Source organism: Theobroma cacao, chromosome 1, assembly GCF_053813885.1.
Source record: "Theobroma cacao isolate CCN51 chromosome 1, ASM5381388v1, whole genome shotgun sequence".
Classification (NCBI taxonomy): Eukaryota; Viridiplantae; Streptophyta; class Magnoliopsida; order Malvales; family Malvaceae; genus Theobroma; species Theobroma cacao.
In genome coordinates, this window is record NC_142639.1 from 32,096,304 (window position 1) to 32,119,304 (window position 23,001).

General features: G+C 37.1%; 3 protein-coding genes across 5 annotated transcripts; 1 reads left to right on the plus strand and 2 right to left on the minus strand.

Annotated features, from left to right (window-relative positions):
- Window positions 1-10,839: 10,839 nt before the first annotated feature.
- Window positions 10,840-12,584, plus strand: LOC18613103 (ROP-interactive CRIB motif-containing protein 7). Its single transcript, XM_007050163.3, has one exon. The coding sequence runs from the start codon at window positions 11,003-11,005 to the stop codon at window positions 12,404-12,406; it is 1,404 nt and encodes a 467-aa protein (XP_007050225.3). The 5' UTR covers window positions 10,840-11,002; the 3' UTR covers window positions 12,407-12,584.
- Window positions 12,585-13,529: 945 nt separating this feature from the next.
- Window positions 13,530-14,562, minus strand: LOC18613104 (PAK-box/P21-Rho-binding family protein). The gene is made up of 4 exons (XM_007050164.3): window positions 14,493-14,562; window positions 14,320-14,423; window positions 14,105-14,201; window positions 13,530-13,997 (listed from the first exon to the last, which is right to left on the minus strand). Exons 1-4 carry the CDS (start codon window positions 14,554-14,556, stop codon window positions 13,552-13,554), a joined length of 711 nt encoding a protein of 236 aa, XP_007050226.1. The 5' UTR covers window positions 14,557-14,562; the 3' UTR covers window positions 13,530-13,551.
- Window positions 14,563-15,861: 1,299 nt separating this feature from the next.
- LOC18613105 (uncharacterized) lies at window positions 15,862-21,573 on the minus strand. Of its 3 annotated transcripts, none has more exons than XM_018125992.2 (12): window positions 21,339-21,573; window positions 20,742-20,892; window positions 20,520-20,615; window positions 19,610-19,713; window positions 18,681-18,808; window positions 18,152-18,274; window positions 17,975-18,063; window positions 17,316-17,421; window positions 16,698-16,795; window positions 16,326-16,580; window positions 16,158-16,241; window positions 15,862-16,069 (listed from the first exon to the last, which is right to left on the minus strand). In XM_018125992.2, the coding sequence occupies exons 2-12, from the start codon at window positions 20,865-20,867 to the stop codon at window positions 16,055-16,057; spliced, it is 1,224 nt and encodes a 407-aa protein (XP_017981481.2). In that variant the 5' UTR covers window positions 20,868-20,892; window positions 21,339-21,573; the 3' UTR covers window positions 15,862-16,054. The 3 variants fall into 3 exon arrangements, with proteins under 3 accessions (XP_017981481.2, XP_017981359.2, XP_007050227.3); XM_018125870.2 differs by having other exon boundaries at window positions 18,681-18,865; window positions 20,742-20,881; window positions 21,339-21,569; XM_007050165.3 differs by having other exon boundaries at window positions 18,681-18,865; window positions 21,339-21,568.
- Window positions 21,574-23,001: the final 1,428 nt, after the last annotated feature.

The window sequence follows — 23,001 nt, forward strand, 5'->3', positions numbered from 1 at the left end:
AAGAAAATAGAAGCCCGATGAATGATACATCCCCTACTATGATCAGAAGTGGTATTACCATCGAAGTCCCCAGCCCATTCCCTTACAAGAGCGATAAGGCTATCCCATGAAATTATGAGTGTAATATTTTGGGCACAGCTTCATCCGCTCCACAAGCATCTTCTGAAGATCTAACTGGTGTGGGGGGTATAACGCGAAGTGGGCGATGTTATTCCCCTGAGATAGCGGAAAGAGTTGGAAAAGGGAAACCAGCACAGGGAGAGGGAGGCCCAAAGAAAGCAGATGTCTTTTCCAAGGACCAAGTTGACGAATCTGTAGTTGCTCCGAACAATGAGGTCAAAAATCCTGTTACCGAGAAAGAAGCGGGTGAATTTCTCAAGTTTATCAAACACAGTGAATACAGCGTGGTAGAACAATTAACCAAGATACCCGCTCGCATCTCGTTGTTGTCCCTACTGTTGAATTCAGAAGCACACAGGAACGCACTGCTCAAAGTCTTGAACCAAGCTTATGTGGCACAAGATATATTAGTGGAAAAGTTAGACCACATCGTGGGGAACATTACAGTGGGGAACTTCATTGCCTTTAATGATGAAGAAATACCATCGGGTGGTCGAGGAAGTAACAAAACGCTACACATTACCATCAAATGCAAGGACCATGCCGTACCTAGGGTCTTGGTCGATAATGGTTCAGCTTTAAATGTCATGCCTCGCTCTACTTTAACCAAGTTGCCAGTAGATGTGTCGTATATGAGAACCAGCCGCATGGTTGTAAGGGCCTTCGACGGGACCACAAGGGAGGTGGTAGGGGACATTGAACTATCGATAAAAATTGGCCCTTGCATTTTTGAGGTCCAATTTCAAGTCATGGACATCGTCCCGTCATACAATTGCTTATTAAGGCGTCCATGGATTCATATGGCTGGAGCCATACCATCTTCCCTTCATCAAAAAATTAAATTCATAGCTGAAGGCCAACTGATAAGTGTTTATGCAGAGGAAGACATACTGGCTATTCAACCATCGTCTGCTCTCTATGTAGAGGCAACAGAAGAAGTCCCAGAATGCTCTTTCAGATCTTTTGAATTTGTTAATGCTACTTATGTGGGGGAAAGAAAAGTGATACCGACCCCTCGTTTGTCAGTAGCCACTAAAATGGGAGTTAAGCAGACTGTGGGTAAAGGATGTCGTGCCGGTTTGGGGTTAGGAAAGAATTTACAAGGAATTAACCGTCCTCTGACTCCAATGAAGAATGAAGAAAGGTTTGGTTTGGGGTACAAGCCTACCAAAGAAGAGAGAAGGAAACTGACAGCTCAAAAGAAGATTAAAAGGATGGCTCAACTTGAGGGAAAGGAAGAAGAATTCGGGGAACGGACAATCCCACACCTATATGAGACTTTTCGCTCTGCAGGTTTCATTCATCCCGAAGCACCACCAAAGGTCAATCAGGTTCTACGGATATTTGATGAGCTATCAATCCATATGATCAGAGATAAAGAACCTCACGAGAAGATCCCTGTGGTGTATCCAGTACTGCCAAGAGAGGAGCTAAGCAATTGGACAGCCACGGAATTGCCCATCATCTTTAAGTCTTCCGAAATGTAATGAACAATTTTATCTAAATGCCTATGCCCAAGGGTGTTAAGAGTAATTTCCTGTTTAAGTAGGGCTTTCTGTTACCTTCATAATTTGAATAAATGACAATGCATAATGTGTTTCATAATTCATCAATCTTTTTGCATATTTCCTTTCATCTATTCTTTTAGCCAATAAATACTTGCTCATACACGCGTCCAACTTTACCTGTTTGCAGGTCTTTAAATAATGAACACGAAGACAATCTAGACAACGATTTGAATATCGATTTTGAGATGATTCCGAACATTGATGAATTGAAAAATGAAGAGGAGGTGGATGACTATAGCTTACCCCCTGATTTGTCGAGAATGTTGGAACAGGAGGAAAAGGAGATTTTACTTCATCAGGAACTCACAGAAATGATTAACCTCGGAAATGGGGAAGAGAAGAAAGAGGTTAAGACCGGCACCTCGCTGTCATCCGATGAACGGCAGAAGCTAGAAGAATTGCTCCGTGAATATGTGGACGTGTTTGCTTGGTCATATCAGGACATGTCAGGTCTTAATACTGACATGGTTATTCACAAGTTACCTTTGGAACCAGATTGCAAGCCTATTAAACAGAAGTTGAGAAGGATGAAGCCAGAAATGTTGCTGAAGATTAAAGAGGAAGTAAAAAAGCAATTCGATGCTGGATTTTTAGAGGTGGCTAAGTACCCTGAACGGGTAGCTAATATAGTTCCAGTTCCTAAGAAGGATGGAAAAGTTCGAATGTGCGTCGATTATAGGGATTTGAACAGAGCGAGTCCGAAGGATAGCTTCCCTTTGCCACATATTGATACTCTTGTGGACAACACAGCAAAACATGCTTTGTTCTCATTTATGGATGGTTTTTCTGGTTACAATCAGATTAAGATGGCACCCGAAGATATGGAAAAACAACGTTCGTAACCATGTGGGGAACGTTTTGTTACAAAGTAATGCCATTTGGATTGAAGAATGCGGGCGCCACCTACCAAAGGGCAATGGTAGCTTTGTTCCACGATATGATGCATAAAGAGATAGAGGTATATGTGGATGACATGATTGCAAAATCTCATACAGAAAGGGATCATACTGTCAATCTCAAGAAACTGTTCGAGAGATTGCGAAAGTTCCAACTCAAGTTGAATCCTGCAAAATGCACTTTCGGTGTAACCTCTGGGAAATTATTGGGGTTCATAGTCAGTGAAAAAGGAATTGAAGTGGACCCGGATAAAATACGAGCTATTCAAGAGCTACCACCTCCCAAAACGCAAAAAGAAGTGAGAGGATTTTTAGGGAGGTTGAATTACATTGCTCGATTTATATCCCAGCTCACCTGCAAATGCGATCCGATCTTCAAGCTGCTTCGAAAACGAGACCCAGGAGAGTGGAATGAAGAATGTCAAATAGCCTTTGATAAAATCAAAGAATATCTCACAAATCCACCGGTGTTGGTGCCACCGACGGTCGAAAAACCTCTTATTTTGTATTTGACTGTGAACAAGAATTCTATGGGATGTGTATTGGGACAACATGATGAAACTGGGAAGAAAGAACAAGCCGTATATTACTTGAGTAAGAAATTCATGGAGTATGAGTCCAAATATTCTGCGCTCGAAAAAATGTGTTGTGCTCTAGCATGGACCGCCCAGAGGCTCCGACAGTATATGTTGTATCACACAACATGGTTGGTGGCGAAATTAGATCCCATCAAGTATATTTTTGAAAAACCCTGCCTGTCCGGAAGAATAGCTCGATGGCAAGTGCTATTGTCTGAGTATGACATTGTGTATGTGTCCCAAAAGTCAATCAAAGGGAGCGCCATCGTCGATTTCCTTGCAGATCGAGCTAATGAAGATTATGAATCTGTAAGTTTCGATTTTCCAGATGAAGATTTGATGGCCGTCTTGCATGTAGAAGAGGTTGGTCCCAATGAACTTAATCCATGGAAGGTGTATTTGGATGGAGCATCCAATGCTTTGGGGCACGGAATTGGGGCAGTGTTGATTTCTCCGAATGGAAAGTACTATCCAGCCACGGCGAGGTTGAATTTCAATTGTACTAACAATATGGCGGAGTATGAGGCGTTGGTAATGGGATTACAAGCAGCAATTGAGAGGAAGGCTGACGCGATAGATGTTTACGGAGATTCGGCTTTAGTGATATGTCAAATGAGAGGTGAATGGGAAACTAGAGATTCTAAACTAGTTTCATATAAAAAGCTGGTTACAAGATTAAGCAAACAGTTCAAAGAAATCAACTTCAACCATTTGCCTCGAGAAGAGAATCAGATTGCTGATGCTTTGGCCACCCTCGTAGCGATGTTCAAAATAAAAGAGGCAGCCGATGTACGCCCTTTTGATTTAGAAGTCTGTGAAGTCTCCGCACACTGCTTGAATGTTGAAGAAAAGGTTGATGGTAAGCCGTGGTATCATGATATCATGCAATACATCAAGCACCAGGCATATCCTGAGAATGTCACGGATAATGACAAGCGAACTCTTAGAAGATTAGCAATGGATTTCTTCCTTAGCAGAGAAGTGCTCTACAAAAGGAGTCGAGATCAAGTACTCTTGAGATGTGTGGATGTTATGGAAGCCAACAAAATAATGAAAGAAGTCCACGAAGGAACTTGTGGAGCTCATGCTAATGAACATATGTTGGCTAGACAAATTATGAGAGCTGGTTATTATTGGTTGACATTGGAATCAGACTGTATAAACTTTGCTCGAAAATGCCACAAGTGTCAAGTATACGCTGATAGGATCCATGCTCCACCAGCCCCATTGCATGTTTTCACAGCACCTTGGTCATTTTCAATGTGGGGAATGAATGTGATTGGACTTATTACGCCAAAAGCTTCTAATGGACATCGATTCATATTGGTGGCCACTGATTATTTCACGAAATGGGTAGAAGCAGCTTCCTATGCCAATGTGACACAAAAGGTGGTGTGCAGGTTCATCCAAAAGGAGATCATATGTCGGTATGGGCTTCTAGAAAGGATCATTACGGATAACGCAAGCAATTTGAATGGTGCGATGGTGAAGGATGTTTGTGCTAAATTCAAGATCAAACATCATAACTCGACAACTTACCGTCCGAAGATGAATGGAGCAGTAGAGGCAGCCAACAAAAACATCAAAAAGATTGTCGAAAAGATGACTGAAGTTTATAAAGACTGGCATGAGAAACTTCCTTTTGCCTTACATGCATATCGAACTTCTGTGCGTACCTCCACCGGGGCAACTCCGTACTCATTAGTATACGGTGCAGAAGCAGTTCTACCTGTTGAAGTAGATATCCCATCATTGAGGGTGTTGATGGAAACAGAATTGAAAGATGCTGAGTGGGTCCGCTCCCGCTATGAACAGTTGAATCTGATTGAGGAGAAAAGGCTCGCGGCTCTTTGTCATGGTCAGATGTACCAACGAAGGATGATGCGAGCATACGAGAAAAAAGTTCATCCCAAGCAGTTCCGAGAAGGAGAGTTGGTTCTCAAGAGAATACTCCCTAATCAAACTGATTTTCTGGAAAAGTGGATGCCGAATTGGGAAGGGCCATACATGGTAAAGAAGGCTTTTTCAGGAGGAGCTTTGATCTTGGCTGACATGGATGGGGGAGATTTGCCTAATCCGATAAATGCAGATGCAGTGAAAAAGTACTATGCTTAAAAAAAAAAAACAAAAGGGGTTCGTGCTAAAAACCCGAAAAGGGCAGCTCGTACCTAAAGGAGGAGGCTCATGCTGAAAACCTGAAAAGGGCGGCTTGAGGCTGAAAAGCAGGAAGTTAGAATGGAATTTGAGGATGTCAACCTAAAGGGAACACAAGATTGAGGTAGAAATACACCGTGAATGGATTTCCACAATTTCGCAAAGTAGGGAAAGTTAAGAAGCCTGCAACCTACAGATTTGCTCAAAGCATCAATCAAGGACAATTCTTGAAGTCGAATATCGGATTGTTTTCTCTTAGTGGTCTGAGTGTTCATTATTTAAAGATCTAATGTTTGCCCTGTAAATTATGTTTACCTTGAACTATTTGATTCCTCATATATGAAGTTCTTCTTCTCCTCTTTATTTTAACTCTTTCGTTATTTACCATCCCATGATTCACATAGTGATTGTCATAGAAATGAATGATAATTGGTAAAAGAAATAAACTAATTAAGCAAGAAATTACACTCATTGTTCAGCAAAAGACTTAAGGATGAAAAAAGGAATGGCAAAGCCCTGAAACAAAGGCAAAGTCAGATGTCAAAAGAAAGGGTACTTAAGAGAAAATTTAGAGTTACCTGAATTCTACAGGAGGAAAGAAAACAGGCAAATAAGATCGAAAGTCGCAGTGAAAAATCGGATGAAGCAAGAGAAAGGTTTTGGAACCTTAATGAATCATAAACATGAAAAGCGTTTCATCATGTCAATCATGCATACATGCCTAGCCATGCACTCGACAAGAATCAAAATTAATTCATGTCCCAAGCTCTGAGGGTCGAAATTCACTCGACCTAAAATGTTGAGATTGTAAAATTTCAATGGAAGGATTTGAGTCTTTTCATTTTATGTTAATCCAATTAAGTTAGGATTAAAGAATTTAAATCGAACCTGTTGTGAGATAGGTCGAGCCTAAATTAAGTTTAAGAATTTTAATTTTTTAAATCGAACTTGTTGTGAGATAGGTCGAACCTAAATTAAGTTTAGGAATTTTAATTTTTAAATCGAACCTGTTGTGAGATAGGTCGAGCCTAGATTAAGTCTAGGAATTTCAATTTTTAGATCGAAACTGTTGTGAGATAGGTCGAGCCTAAATTAAGTTTAGGAATTTCAATTTTTAAATCGAACCTGTTGTGAGATAGGTCGAGCCTAGATTAAGTCTAGGAATTTCAATTTTTAGATCGAACCTGTTGTGAGATAGGTCGAGCCTAAATTAAGTTTAGGAATTTCAATTTTTAAATCGAACCTGTTGTGAGATAGGTCAAGCCTAGATTAAGTCTAGGAACTTCAATTTTTAGATCGAACCTGTTGTGAGATAGGTCGAGCCTAAATTAAGTTTAGGAATTTCAATTTTTAAATCGAACCTGTTGTGAGATAGGTCGAACCTAGATTAAGTCTAGGAATTTCAATTTTTAGATCGAACCTGTTGTGAGATAGGTCGAGCCTAGATTAAACCAAGAAATTTTAATTGAAGTTGTTCTAACATGGGTCAAGCCCAGATCAAGTCTAGAAATCTCATTTTTGTTTAAATCGAACTTATTTTGAGATAAGTCGAGTCTAGATCGATTTGATTAAACCAACTGGCTTCGAGATAAGCCAAATGTGGTGTCTACGTCTTTGCACTATCCTTGATTCTCAAGAATGTACAAAGAGAGGCAACTGTAGACACCTGAAAAAGAAAAATAATAAATAAAAAAAAATTAAAATTATAATAAAACAAACTAAAATATAAAAAATAATAATATAAAATTAAAAAAAAAGGGGGATGGCTGGGCGTACGCCCAGCCATCCCTTCCCCCACCCACTACGCATGATGAAGGTTCTGGCCACCAACTCCAAGGGGTGCCAGAACCCCATCACCGGTTGTCCAAATTTTTGGACAACCCGGCTCCTTAAAGTCCACCTGCAACCTGCAAAAGGAGGGGGGGAACAACAAAAACGAAAAAAAAATCCTAGATCTAACAGCAAAAAATACCCAGCCACAGATACAAAAAGCAAAAACAAACACGAAGCAAAAAAGAAAAAGGAGTTAGATCTGAAAAAGGAGGGAGAGAAGAGTTTAGGAGTAGTGAAAAATCGTGATTTGGCGGGTACGGTAGGCAGCCGGCGACAGGAGAGAAGGGTAGTGGGTGGTCGGCAGAACAAAAAGGGAGATTCTTGGAGGTTTAGATCGGCCGGTTTGTGATAGAGAAAGGGGGATTCGGGATCTGGTTTCGCCGATCTTCGACAGTAAGGAGAGTGTAGGAGGGGCGTCGGAGAAAGAAAAGGAGAAGAGAGGGAGTTGACCGGCGACTGGAGCTAAAGAGAAGGCAGAGAGTGCCGCAGCTAGAGAGAGAAAGTGAGGAATGAAAATGAAAAGAGAAAGAGAGAAAAAGGGGTTAAATACCTAGGGATCGGGTTTCAAAACGGTCCCGTTTTGGAGTCAGAACTTTAAAAAAGGGATAGTGTAAAAGCGGCGTCGTTTTGAGTGGCTTTGCAGGCACCAAACGGTGCGTTTTGAGTCCTACCTCGTGGGCTTCCAGAAGCAGGCCGGGTGTAGTAGATTTGGGCTTCTGCAGGCCACCGAATTGGGCCAATCACAGCCCAACAAGGTATAACCCTTTTCTTTTTTTGCTTGGGTCTGTTAGTTAGTGTTGGGTCTAGCCCATTTTAATTAAAATGCATTTATTTTTTTTAGGAAATAAATATTTATATAATATGAATACTTATATTTAATATTAAAAAATCAAAAAATAATAATAAATGAAAAATAAATAAATAATAATAAATAATAACAATAAATAATATAATCGAAATAAATATTTGAGTATTACCACCTAAAAAGGGCAAAGAGTTGCCTCTTCCGGGTGGACGTTTTTCGGGTGCGAAGTTCGAGACGGATTTTCACCAAAGCGTCGGGATAAATCTGAACTCTAGATTTCAAAACCCATTAAGTCAAATAGTCATTGTTAAAAAATAATATATGTAAGAAAATTTTGTTACATTCGAATTAATTTAAATAAATATTACTAAATAAAGTTAATCCAATCGTTTAAAAATTAATTAATTATTTATTAGATAAGCTTTGTAATCAAGTAAAAAAATTGGCCAATAACAAATACGGATTTAAATAGAAAACCAAAAAATAAAATATACATAAAAATAAAAATAAATAATCCAAAATAAATAATCCAAAATTTTTTAAACACCTAAAAACAATAAACGTGTGCATGTAGATATCATCATTTTTATACTGTCATTGCATGCCACTCTTATTTTACAAATGGTGCGGGAATCCCGATGATGGGATTTCCCCGAGGAGCTCGTAGAGACGAGTTCTTCCGGGGATATCTCTAGGTGAGGAGAATTTCGAGACTTCACCAAAGCGTTGGGATGGTCTTCGAATGATTTTTCAATAAAAGATTACCGATCCCATTATTTAAAATAAACCAGTCATGACATCATTTTACGCTTGCGTCATGTGCATACGTAAAACCAAATAAAAACTCTCAGTCTGTCGATTTAATAAAAAATTAATTAATAAAATAGGGATTAAATTAGGAGAATGCTATATTAAGATAACTTGAGATTAAATGATACCGTTCGTGAAGCGGACGCCACGGAGGTGCTAACCCTTCTCCGTGCGTAATCGTACTCCCGAACCTATCTCTAAAAACGTAGACCAGTTCTCGTTCTTTCGACGGACTTAAAATTAATTTAGGATTTCATCGATTAGAATCGGGTTAATAGGTGACCAATCACACCTTAGATAAAAAAGATTGGTGACGACTCCCACACGGATTTATTTTTTACACCACGCGTCTGGCGGACGAGTTCTCGGATCCGCACGTTACGACACTTACCTTTTTTTTTTTGAAAGATGCAAAGCCTATTACCTATTAATAATTAATCTAGATAATACTTAATTCATACTTATTTATGTATTTGATTCTATAAAAATTTCAAGCACATTTTCATAGAAACAACACTTAAGAAAAAACATTGAGCAAAAAGAACAATAAAAAAAAAATAACAAACCAATACCATTAAGGGTAAGCCACAGATAATATAAAATTGGTGTAGTAATTGATTATTTAATTAATTGCAATAAAATGGGTTTGTTAAAACGAGAAAGCACTTTTGACTACTTTTAAATACTAAACAAAGATATTGATAACACTTACATTCTCTTTCCTCTTCTTTCTGATTTTTTTGAATTTCTTTTTAATAAACAAAATTAAAATTGTCAGCTTTTCTTCTTTTCCTTTTTAATTTAAGAGAAGTAATTACAAACTTTAATAAGATAAATATATTTCGTCAGCGGCAGCCCACCAAGGATTGCAGGGCAAAGATCCGCACTACAGTGGATACCTTTCTGGGAGGGAGATAAAGACAGCTATTATTAACAAAATTTTACAACTCTAGCAGGAAACTGTCGTCTCTTCCGTCTAATCAATAAATCCTTCTTTCACAACACAAACGTGGAAAATTGATCACCATCCGTCGCTCATTTTGTCCCACTCCCACACGAGCCAGCCATCACCCCAAGAAGAAATAAGAAACAAAATGAAATTATTAATACTACTGTGCCTACCATCGCCCTCTTCTGCTTACCTCGAGATATGAAAAGAAAAGAAAAGAAAAACAGTAAAATTTCTCCACTCCAAGAAGTAGTGACTAAACGCGACAGCAAAAAGTTACAAAAGTTAAAAACCAGAAAACGGACCCCACCGGCCACTGGCTGGGGGTTGCAGAACCGGGAGCGAAACCGCACTGTCAATGGACTTCGCATGCACTGTCATTTCCGGAAACGATCTTCCGTACAAAATACACGTGTCATATGTCTACCAGTATAATCTCGACACGTTTCAGCATACAGGCCTCCTAACTGGTCAGTTAAATGTCCCTTTCATGGGACATTGAGACAGTAAGTCGGCGGCTGCGGCGCGTCACTGTCGGCTTCCCGCGGATACCTTTTTTCCGCAGGTTCTTCTGTCGGCTCCTCTTCGGCTAACCTTTTTTCTTTTTCACTGTTACCCAAGTTAAAACTTAAAAACCAAAGGTCCAGCTTTTTGTTGCGTCGCGGGGTGAACTCGAACGCCTTTGGGTTGCCCGGGTGCTTGAGTGGTTAGATGATTGGTAGTTTATGGAGGGTTCAAATCGTTATGTCTCTGGGCCTCCTCTGGCAATAAGATAATTGGTTCTGGTACCAAGTCCCAAGTTTTGTGTTTTTACAAACAATTGGTGAAGCTATATGTAGAACCAGGATTTATGAAGTCCCTCTTGCTGAATTTACCCGCATATCTCTTCTCCCTAAATTTTTCTTCTTGTGCATTTCGTTCAAGCACTTAACAAATTTGCATAAACTGCCGAGGCTTTGTTTTTCTCTTTGCTGTTTACTCGAGCACGAATGGGGATTGGGGTTCAAGTTACACAAGATAAGGAAGAAATTTTGTAGAGGGTTGGTCAGAGGGTCAGAGCTAGGTCGTCTTGGCAGAGCCAGTCTCAGTCTGCACTACAGTCCAAGGCATGTCCATTGGGGTAAATTCACAATATCTGCACGCCACAACCAAGCGCCAGCCCAGCAGAACAAAATCACCCACTCTTTGCTTTGATCCTCCCAACCTAACACTTCCCACAACAAAATAGCAGTACTGTGGTTTTCTCTTCTCTTTTCGCTCTCAAGATAACCCACTAAACCAAGAAGAAAATGGCTGTTCTATCTACTTCTTGTTTTCCCATTTTCAAGCTCGTCTTTCTCTTCACTCTCATGTCCGCTGCAGTTACTATTTCATTGCAACAGGAGCAACCTGTCCTCAACTCGGCTGAGCAGGACTCAGTTTATCAAGTTCTCTCCTCCATCAACTCAGCCATCCCCTGGCGGACTCTCTTCCCTGACGACCTCTGCTCCTACCCTCCACATGGCGTCGTCTGTGATTATTTTTCGGACCCCACCACAAACAACATTACGGTTCACATCACAGAACTAAGTTTCGGCTACGTTTCGGATTATACACCGAACCCAGCTTGCTCTCAAAACTCCACTTTCAGCCCTCTCCTCTTCACTTCCTTCAAACATCTCCGCAAGCTTTTCTTCTACCAATGCTTCACTGGAACCCAAGTTTTTGTCCCTGAGATTCCGACAAGCTTCGGGTCCTCTCTTGAAGAGCTTGTCTTTATAAATAACCCAGCTTTTGTTGGTCCTCTCAGCGGCATTATCCGTAATTTCACAAGTTTGAGGAGGGTGGTTTTGATTGGAAATGGAATTTATGGGAGTATCCCAGATGGGATGGGTGATTTAATAAACGTTGAAGAGATTGCACTGTCAAGAAACAAGCTTAGTGGACAGGTTTCTGTTAGTTTAGCTAAGTTGAAGAAGCTGAAAGTTCTTGACTTAAGTGGCAATGACTTTGATGGAAATGTCCCTTGTTCAGTTGGTAATCTCACTCAGCTTTTGAAGCTAGACTTGAGTTCAAATGCGTTTTCTGGTAAAATCCCAGGGAGCTTGAGTAACTTACAATGTTTGGAGTTCTTGGATTTGAGTTTTAACCGTTTTGGTAACTACGGGGTTCCTTTGTTCCTTGCTGAAATGCCCAGATTAAAGGAGGTGTATTTGAGTGGAAATTTACTTGGAGGGGATATACCAGAAATATGGGAGAAACTAGGGGGTATTTTGGGGATAGGATTTTCTGGTATGGGACTGGTTGGGGGAATTCCAGCTTCCATGGGGGTGCATTTGAGAAACTTGTGTTATTTAGGACTTGACAATAACAAGCTCGAAGGGAAAGTGCCTGAGGAGTTTGGGTCCTTGGAGTTTGTTAGTGAAATCAATTTAGAAAAAAACAATCTGAGTGGGAGAGTTCCTTTCTCTGCTAAATTTACTGCTAAGGTTGGTGATAAGTTAAGGTTAAAAGGTAATCCGGAACTGTGTGTTGATGAGAAGTTGAGCCGTGGTAAAAGCATTGGCAGCAGCTTGAGGGAATTGAAGAAATGCAGCAAACCAGACATTCCCAATCCTGTCCTCTTCATTGGGGGTTCTCATCATTCAGGGCCGTTATCATCTTCCTTTCATGTTTTGTTGCTGTTTTGGGGAGTCTCGGCACTTCTGCTTTGATATGTTTATCATCAAAGAGCATGGACAAACACTGACAGATTTTACACAAACAAGTTATACTGACTTGAATTAATAGGGACTTCTGGGATTTATTGGCACTGTAGTGCAGTGGGTAAAATTATGTAATTACTTGTTTGTTTTGGTCATGAGTCAATGAAAATGAACAGATAGATAAACTTATTCGGTTGCCAATCACCCACTTCCTTTATGTTCTTTATATATATTTTTATATAATTTTGCAGATTTGGAGTCTCTTGTGGTGAAGTATTAGTTTCAGATAGTCTTCAAGTCACCATTCTATTTTAGAGATGAAACTATGGAGGGGAAAGAGATAGGCGGCAGGTTTTAGTTATGGATCAGCTTGGCAATTGATTAGATATTTAGGAAAGATAAACAACTCTTTTCAACATATTTTTGGTGTGAGATTGGCTTCAATTAACCCTTCTCTTCAATTTTAGTTTTGGTTTTATGTCTCTGGAGGGAGAGGAGATATCAGATTTGGCACTACGGTCCTTTGGCAGCAGGACTCGATAAGGTAACTGTCAATATTTTGGGTCCGTTGCCTCATTGTGGAATTCCCTCCTAACTAGATTCTGGTTCAAGCCAGTAAGACATACTGAGAGAAAGCGTCGACTGATGTAACTCCGGAGAAAAAGCTGCTGTTTTTGAGCATTAATCATGATTCATGAAACATTAACAATGTTACAGGGACAAAAGGCAGCTAGAGTCGCATTGCAATTGACGTAGACATGAACAATTCATTATCAACCATCCGAAAAGAAAAAGAGAAAATAATCATCTAGCCATGCATGATCAGTTTGATCACCATTGGCAACCCATCTTCTGATCATGATAGTTAGAGTCTGACTAATTAAATTACCGAATAATTGAATGATGATGCAAAATTAATACCTAGGCTTTGAAAATTTTCCTTCATTGAAAACTGAATCAGTTCCAAATTCCAACAATTAATTTCATGGATTTTTTTTACCATAAAAGGTTTCCCTAGGTTGGGGAAAAATGAATAGAAAACCAACAAAAAAACAAAAGAATGTAACTCTTTCTTCGTTAATACTAAAGCAAAAGAGAGTCTAGCTAGTAGCTACCACTGTTGACCGAACAAAAACAATGCCACCAACATTTTCTCAGGAAACCCCATTGTGTCCGTTTCCTTCCCCTTCGTCAAAACCTGAGGCATTACTAAGCCGTTCCTCTCGGGCATTAGATGCAGACCCTGACTCTGATCCAGTATCCAATTCATGGGTTCTAGACCGCCTGGAGGAGGATCCGCCGACAGACGAGTCTTTAGACTTTTTCCGCCGGCTTTTCTTTGGGATGGCAGGGAGGTCTTGCGAGGTTGAGTCAGTGGCATGGTTTGGATCCTTGGGTTTTTTAGACTTGGTAGTATCTGAAGTATCCTTGGAAGAGTTTCTGGAAGGCTTCCTTGATTGCCTAGGTTTATCTGATCTTTCCTTTATTGAAGACTCTCCTGTACCATTTGTGGATGAACTGCGCCTCGATGATTTCGGCAGTTCTGGCATGTCTCTTGATGAAGAAGTTTGACCCCGTGAACCTTTTCGGCTGCTTGAATCTGTACAATTATACCAATACTAATCAAAACGGAGTTACGTACCAGAAATGAGAAATGATGCACAAAGTTGTTCTGCTTCAGTTTGGAAACCAATATCGATATGGTACCTTGAGACACCCATTTGACATTATCTTCCTCCCGAACTACTCCCTCGTTGGCTAAAGGTGCTGATGCAAATCCTGGTGGTGATTTAAACTCATTCATCTGCACATGACAACAGCCATAATATATGCTCCATATCAATCATGTTATCTCTAATCAATGTGACAATGTATGACAAGATGAAAACTTGTATAATCATAGAAATAGTAGTTCAATTTACCCAGCTAGGTGCAGAATTTACAGATGGGCCATCCCATCCTATATGAGCCACATGCTTTACATCCGTCGGGAAACCAATCTGCATTTCAGGCTCTTTTTCATTATCTGCAAAAACAAGTTTGACCTTGTGTCATTACTAGCAAGAAAAACCAAACCAACCATGCAATTACGTACCAAAAATTTGAGAAATGTATCTAAGGCCTTTGAGCAGGCCCTTCATCTTATTGTTTGATGACATCGTAGTTTGCTGCTCTGGCTTTGATCTAAACTAAAGCAGCTTCTAATGGAGGTGGAATAAAGTCAAGCTTCAAATCTGAAACAAGAGGTAAAAACCCGTGTAAACTTTCCTGGTATCCAACATATAATTTCTCTCTTAGCAGTATAACATTTATCCCACCTTGCGAAGACAAGTAAACATTTTATGATGCAACCAAGTGCACCAGGGAGGTTAATTATTTTTTCGAGAAAATTAAAAATATTTAAAGAAATGGGAACATTTATTTTGTTCCTTGAAGCAGAGGATAGAGGAAGAAGTGGAATTCAGAGGGAAAAAAAGGAAATTAGATCAAAAACATTTGATTGCTTTTGACAGAGGTGTAATTAGGGTTGTGGTGAGGAGAAAAGGTGAGAATTAGCAAGACAAATTCTGTTTAAAGCAAAACTTGCGTTAATTCAATGGTGGTGCATCATTCATAGTTAAGACTCGTCAATCTAAACCAAAAGTTTATCGAAAATTTTGGCACCATGAGACGAGAGATTTCCTTTTGTCCAAATACTAAATTTAGAAAGGTTGTTAACAAATTGTCCAATTATTAAATTTTTTTATGTTTGCTTAATTTATACGATACAACATATTAATCCGTATTATTCCGTAAATTCAAGTGAATTTCGTGTGGTAATTATCCATTTCATTTCATGCATCATAGTTTATCTGTAATATTAGAAAGTGTGATCCCATGATACTAATCATCTCTGCTCATAAATTTGTTACTATCGTTTTCAAAGAGGAGGGCTTATTAGTCGAACAAACTTAATTATTTATTTTGTTTCTATTTGTTACCCTATGAGTATTAGACAGGATTTCTGATTCCAAATCATACTACTTCCTGAGAAATAAATTCACAAGCTTTACATTCATATTTTTCATTCACCCAGACACCAAAAAATTAGAAAAAAAAAAAAAAGAAAGAAAAATTCCTGTCGTTTATAGCATATACCCTCAAGTTTCTCATTGGCAAAAGAATTTTGTTATTTGTAACTGTCAGCATTTTAGATAGGCATGTTAAGATAATAATTATATAAATTATCCCCGTTAGAATTATATTACAATATTAATAACTAGACTAGATAGAGTTAAATTGAATAAAATTAATTTTATATAAATAATTCATTTCTATAACATACACAAGTTAAATTTCTTTATAAACATAGACGATATGATTAAAAATAAAATAAAATTTTTTTATGTTAATTGCAACTTTTATTATTTAATAATCTTGACTTCTATAAAGATAAAATTGAAACATGAAGGCTCATAATTCCACAGAATCATGTCATCAAAATCTTATACAGCTTTCAAAAATGGCATGAATTAACATATATGAACAAGGTGGAGAGAGAGAGAGAGAGAGAGAGAGAGAAATGAATGTGACTTAAAAGACAAAAACATACCCAGAATACATTAAAATCTTAAAAAAAAAATCCGAGTATAGAAATTGATGTTTGATAAGCTCCAACTATGACTTCTTGGCCTGCATGCACGAAGGCAAATGTCAGAATCAGTGTATCCATCTAACTAAATATTCTGATGTAAAGAAAGAAAGTTGGTACAAAGCCTACCTTCTTCAAGTACTTGTCTTGAATCTTCAATGCCTCTTTACATGCTTTCTTAGCATCCAAATTTCCAGTAATATCACCCATTATCTGGGAAAAGGCTTCCATCATCAGAGAAATGTTACTGTTACTGCACCCTGTGCACAAAAGAGAAATGGAGAGAGAGTACAGTACCTTGACAACATCATCCAAACCCTTTGCCTCCTTTAAAATTACTTTATTCTTGGACTCAAGAACACTTGCAGCAAGATAAACAGCAAGTGCACTGTTTTTATCAGTATGTCCATTCTTCACATTTATTCTTTCAAACTTCCCATACTGCTTTAGCAGCTTCTGATCAAATGTTTGTGCACTGTTGCTATCTGAAGCTGTACTCGGCAGCTCATAGGATGAGAAGATATTAGGGTTGTACTCCATTGCCCACATCACCTGGAACCAATCTGTGTCTTAGGATAAGCACAAAAAGAAAAGGCCAAAACTGAATTTTCTAACAAAATAGAGCCCATTTCTAAGAGAGACCCAATCAATACAGTTCTTTCCTCTCACCTCCCAAAGATACAACGCATCAATAAAGGAGAATTCTCTCCGGAAAAGTACCATCAGCATGCGAAATGCAAACAAATACTCCCCACCATCTAGGTCCTCTGTCACACAAAATTAAATGAGATTTCAGTTGAAGAAAATAACAATATAAAGTATGAGAATGGCAAGAAAAAAATTTAAAACAGAGAAATGTTTACTTTAATCCATTCGCATTTATAATAGCAGAGTGTTGTGTTCTGGGTACTATTGATGTCTACCTAAAGCATAGTCTTTTTGTTCTAATTTTCTTTCTTTTCTTAGCTGGGTAGGGAATAAGTTATTCATCAGAGTTTTTAATCCACTAAGTAGAGTGACCCTAGCAAGTTTCCAAGCTGTAGTCAGGCTTCTCTAATCTCACTGTTCAAAAGGCATAAAAAACAGTTTGGTGGGGGCCCCCTACATGTCAGAATTGCTCTCTCTAGTATTAAAACATAAATATTTAACAACTGACTCTGTTAGCTGGCTTTCTCTAATGGTGTGAATTCTCAGAAAAAGTTTAAAATAAACAAAGGCCTACGTCAATATGGAGTATACTATAAATAGAGCTAATTTAGAAAAATAATGGGGCAAAGGAATGCATACCAAGGTGTTGATGAAGCTTAGGGTCAACAGTTCTAATTACTTGTGAAAGTGTACTCAGCTGGGATTGCACTCCTATTGAATTTGTACTGCACCTAAAGTTTTCTCTCTGTTACAAAAACAAAATCAGAAGTCTGACTTATACTTTAGTAGATATAAACCATAAGCATTATATAAGCAATCATGAAAGCCAAAGTTTTACCTGACTCTTCCCCCATAAAATAGTGTGTGTATTTTATACAACAAGTATTACCACATAGCAAATAAAAGACACAAAATTAAATGAATCTTCCCCCTTTAAATAATGTTAATGTTTTACTGAACTAATGGATTATCTACATTCAAATCACCATCTAGAACAAAAATCTGCAGCAGTTTGAGTAAGCATGTACTGCATACTGTTTTAATCACCATACCCCTGACATAAGCACAGAGCACACTACATCCAAACCATTGTAAAAAAACAAGACCTTCGTTATCCAAAATGATGAACTATAAGCAATCAATTCTTTCAACTAAATTAACCAATCATAAAAAGCCATTTGAACAGAATAATGATTCATAAACCATACAAACTAATTCCAAGAAAATAAAATACTAAAAGATGGAGTATCATTGATTCAATTATTCAATCAACAATCCTGCAAGAAATAAAAGTATACCAGTTTCCGCATTGCACGCTCAAAACACCAAAATGCATCTGCTTCATTTTCAAGAAGAATTACCATTGGAGAGCATATGTCATTCATTCCTGCTCATGAAAGAATCAGACATAAATGTTGCAGAACAAGAAAACTTGGGCTCGGTAATAATTAATGCAATCAAAAGCTACTACTCACCTTGTACATAACCAATATCATCGTCTACCCAAGAATAGATAGCAAGAACATCCCAAAGTTTTGCCTGATTAGTTTCATTCTCATAAAAGGTAAGTGCTCGATCAGTTCGAACAACATCCAAACCTACAAGCCAAATACATCAAGCAATTAAGGACCGTTGAAATTTTAACAGAGCTACAATAATATTTATCAGATAGATGCATACATGATCTAAAACCACAAAAGGAGCACTTTATAACAAGCATGCTTCCTCAATAAAGTTTTTCTTATGATTAACACAACTTACAACATAAAATATCAATAAGCATCTATGGTAGAAATTTACAAGTATCAAGGCCAGAAAAATGGTATCCTAAAAAGAAAAGGTTACAACCAAGTATGAGCCAGGCCTAGTTAAAGCCTTAAAGGATATCTACCGAACTTATTGTTGTAATAAAAGTACTGAAAAAGGTTGAGGAGTATCACAAGAATCAACATAAAGTACATGGAAAATCCATCACTTGAGCATTAAATTATGCACCATACGTACCGATTTGGTGCAAGGAAAGCATCCACTGAGCCACTTTCTTGTCTGCAACAGCACTGGTTACATGCCAACCTCCATCTTCGATTGGTTGGCCATCATCAGTGATGATTGGTGTCGTAATGAACTTTCCACTACCAATAACAGGAACCATATTCTGACATTCAGTCTTCCACATGCCATACCTCTCCCTAGGATGGTTAGTGTGATAAATCGAGTCAAAATGTCCAACTTAGGAAATGTAAAAAATGGATGATATGAGAAAGAAAAAGGTCAGCATTATTGAATGAAAAAAACACTAAATGGTTCAAAATAACTCATACTTTAACATGGCTAAATACCTAAATGCTTCTTCATAAACAAAATTACCTCAAAAATAAGACTGCATGGTCAATGGAAAGGAAGCTAATTTAAGAAGCTGGCTCAGGCATAAATATTCATTTAGTGAACTATTTTAACAGATATAAACATACAAGTATAATAAATTCTTGATGTTTGATATAAGCAGTTTAACTTTCAACAGATACAAACACACAAGTATAAGCAAACTACACCAATGTAAACATACACAAGTAGATATCAGTTACTCCTCAGGTGGTAGAGATGGTTAACAACTTCAAAATAACAGATAGAAAAAGACCAGTTGAATAAACTTACTAGTTCTACATACTGAATTTAAGACCAGTTAAATATCTATATAGTGAACTATTTGAACCAAAATATACCATGTGAATTCAGTACTTTAGGACACTTAGAGGCCCAATCAACAGTTCCAGGGATATGGAAACTTTAATCAAGTCAAGATCTGGAGTGCTACTAAAATTTAGAAGTGAAAAAAGAAAGGACACATTGAAATCATGAAGAATTTATACTTCTTGAGATGCTAAAGTCAATTTACTAGTTCTACATACTGAATTGTAATGTAAAGTTTTTACCTCCTTTGCTGTCTAAGCTGATTTCGATCTTCAAAGCTACTATTAGGATCAAAGCAACCTAACAGAAACTCCCACACCAACCCTTTGATTGAAGGGTGAATACCCTAGCATAACAAATCAAGTAAAACTAACAATAATAAATTCTCAATATTCAATATAAGTTGTTTACCTTTCAACAGATATAAACATACAAGTATACTGAAATCACACCAGTGTAAACAGCACAAGTAGATATCAGTTATTACTCAGGTAGTACAGATGGTTAACAACTTCAAAATAACAAAAAGCAGAAGACCAGTCCAAGAACAGTCATGAAAAAGAGACAACTACATGTGCATACACATGTATATGCATTCATGTAGACATATGCCTGTAATTAGTTTGGCAAAAAGAGGAAGAGTAATAAGATTGCATTTCTATTCCTTTATAATTCATAGGTTTGAGCTACATATAAATTTAAAAATTGCAAAGTTTAACGTTATTATATTTTTGTGTTAAACACCTAAACTTACCCACATATATGCTAATACATGATGAAAGAGTAATTCACTAAATTGAACCCTATCCACATCAAACTTACTTTGCATTCATCTGAAAGCTTATTTACTTCTCCATAAATTCTTGAGGTTTTCACAAGCTTAAAGAAATTTTGTACTGATTTTTTTTGGGTGCTAACATAACATACTCATAGAGGTGATCTCATATTGAGCAAAATTCCAGAATTCCAATAAAGTTATGATTGAATATGAGTCACATGTTAGAAAATCTTATCTATAACCTAGGGTTTTTGTTAAATTACTAATCCTAATTCAATTTCCAATAGTCTGTGTCTTTTCTTTGGTTCAAATTGCATATATAAATAAATGCAGTCAAGCAACATAATTATAAATAGAACTAGAAAGAAGCATACCCCTCGTTGGATCCGTCTAAGAACTTTTGCTATATCCAGGTGACCATCTTCAGAGAATGCAGCATGCCATCTTCTTGCACTGAGAGTTTTCCCTGCCTGAGAAAATAGGTAAGTACTGGAAGTGCATGACCCATACAATGATATACGTCTAGTAAAAAAAGGCATACAAACAGAATTGAACTGCAACTTGAGTAAGAGAAGCGGTAAGTAAAAGATGCACACTCTGGGCCTAAAGCGGGTCTTTGGAATGTCGGCTTTGCATTCTGGTCTTACGGGATAGAAGGCCTCCAAATCCTCTGTTCCAGCATTTTTGCCAAACATCCCAGCTATTGCCTCCCAACCAACCATTTAAATCAGTGACCCTGATCATTTACTGCCCATTAAACACAATCAAACTAAAGACATTTAACGATACTCAAAATATAGAGAACTGTGAATACAATCATTATGTCATTGCCAGTGACAAATAGAAAGGATGAAATGGTGAAAAAGATCATCACAAAAATAAAAAAGAAAAACATGTTGGCATCCGTAAATTCATGACTTTCTCATTTGAATGTCAAATCAGTTTTCATTGATTCATACCCTTAAACACCCAGATACCTCTCCTTTGAATCATCACCACACCATCAATTGTAGATTCAAATATTCCTCAAATCCTAAACAACCCACCACCCATTTTAGAACAAACTCTTCCTCTCCGCCCCTGTCATAGAAGATCCACATACCAATACAAGGAAACCAAAACTGAATTCTGAAATAGGAGATACGCTCAACATTGCATCTTTACATTTTATTTAATTGCTATATAGAACTTACATGTAGAGTGATGAATACAAATACAAGGAGCCAACTTTATATTGCTGGGAACGGACTGGATACACTACAATAATTCCTTCATGGAAGCTTTCTTTTATTCTTTTTCTCGGAGACAAGGCAATGAAGAACGACGCAGAGGAATTATTGGTAAGACAAGAAAAAAGGTTTCTTTATTTTAAACGGTAAACTTTTGTTGTCCTGTCCATGGGGTGGGGGGGCAGCGGGCAACTGGCAACTATGCTTTTTCTTTTCCTTTGTCCCAAAGCGGCAAATGTCTGATTTTGACACCAACCTTAATTCTAGCCACTTTCCCATCTTTCATTTCCCATGCCAATTTCTCATCAATACTCTTCTTTACCACTGCCTTGGACCTCGATCACTTGTTTGTAATTAGACCTGACTCCACTAATTAAAATTAAAAATATCTTGTAATTAGGTTTGAATAATAAAATTACTATTTGTCACATGCTCTGATAGTGGTCTTTATAATCCAATTTAGATAGTACAGATAGTGATCTTTTAAGTATTCCTTATTGAAATTAAATTATAAATAATAAAATTTTAATATTAAATTTTAATTTTTGACATAATGTATAAAAAAGCTCTTAAACTATTTATGAAAATTTAAATAAATCTTTATACTTTTATTGCATTCAATTAAGTTCTTATACTTTTATTTTGAACCAAATAACCCTTATAATTTTTTTGAGTCAAATAAACCCTTGTGACTAATGATTGATTTAGTCAAAATGTCATTTGTTATTTTATGTCGCGTGATGCTGATATGATCTACTAAATTATCATAATTGATGATAATGTGACATGCTGATATATCATATTTGATGATTATGTGACATGTTAATTTGACATGATAACATAATTATGTAATATTTTGTATTCTTCATATTAATGTCATGTTAATGTTATATGGATATAAAATAACAAGTAACATTTTTTCTAATGTAATTAGTCAATCATTAATCATAAAGCCTTATTTGACCCTAAATAAAAATACGAGCTTGATCAAATGTAATAAATATGATTATTTGAATATTTTTGAATAGTTTAAGAGCTTATTTGAATATTATGTCTTAATTTTTTATATATTATTTTTTATTTGTAAAATTTTTATAAATAATATAGTATTTACTAAAATTCATTAATTGTTCTAAATATGATTTTAAATTTTAATGGACTAATTTTAATTTATGTTTTTATTCATACATAAAAAATATTTTAAATTTATTTTAATTGGTTTATTAAAGAGTATGAATATTTAACAAGTAAGATATTTGGATACATATTTGGATAGTAATTCAAAAAATTAATTTAATATTTATAAGATTCGATCAAATAATAAAAAATAACAAGTACTTCATCTATTAATATCCCTTCCACTAAAGTTCGTTACTTGGTCAAAAAAATTATTTGAGAAAAATACCTTGACTTCCTATCTACGTGTAAACAGAGTTAATAAGAAAACGTGAAATATCTAAAATACATTTCTTATTTCTTTACTCTTTTTCACCTTCTTTACACTAGTTGGCCACCTCATGATTGGATCTGACAGTGGAATGCTAGATCCGGTTAGATCTCTCCAAGGGAACACGATCTAGTCACGCACCCTAGATTTGGTGCTCCCTTGGGGAGCACAACGCTTTCT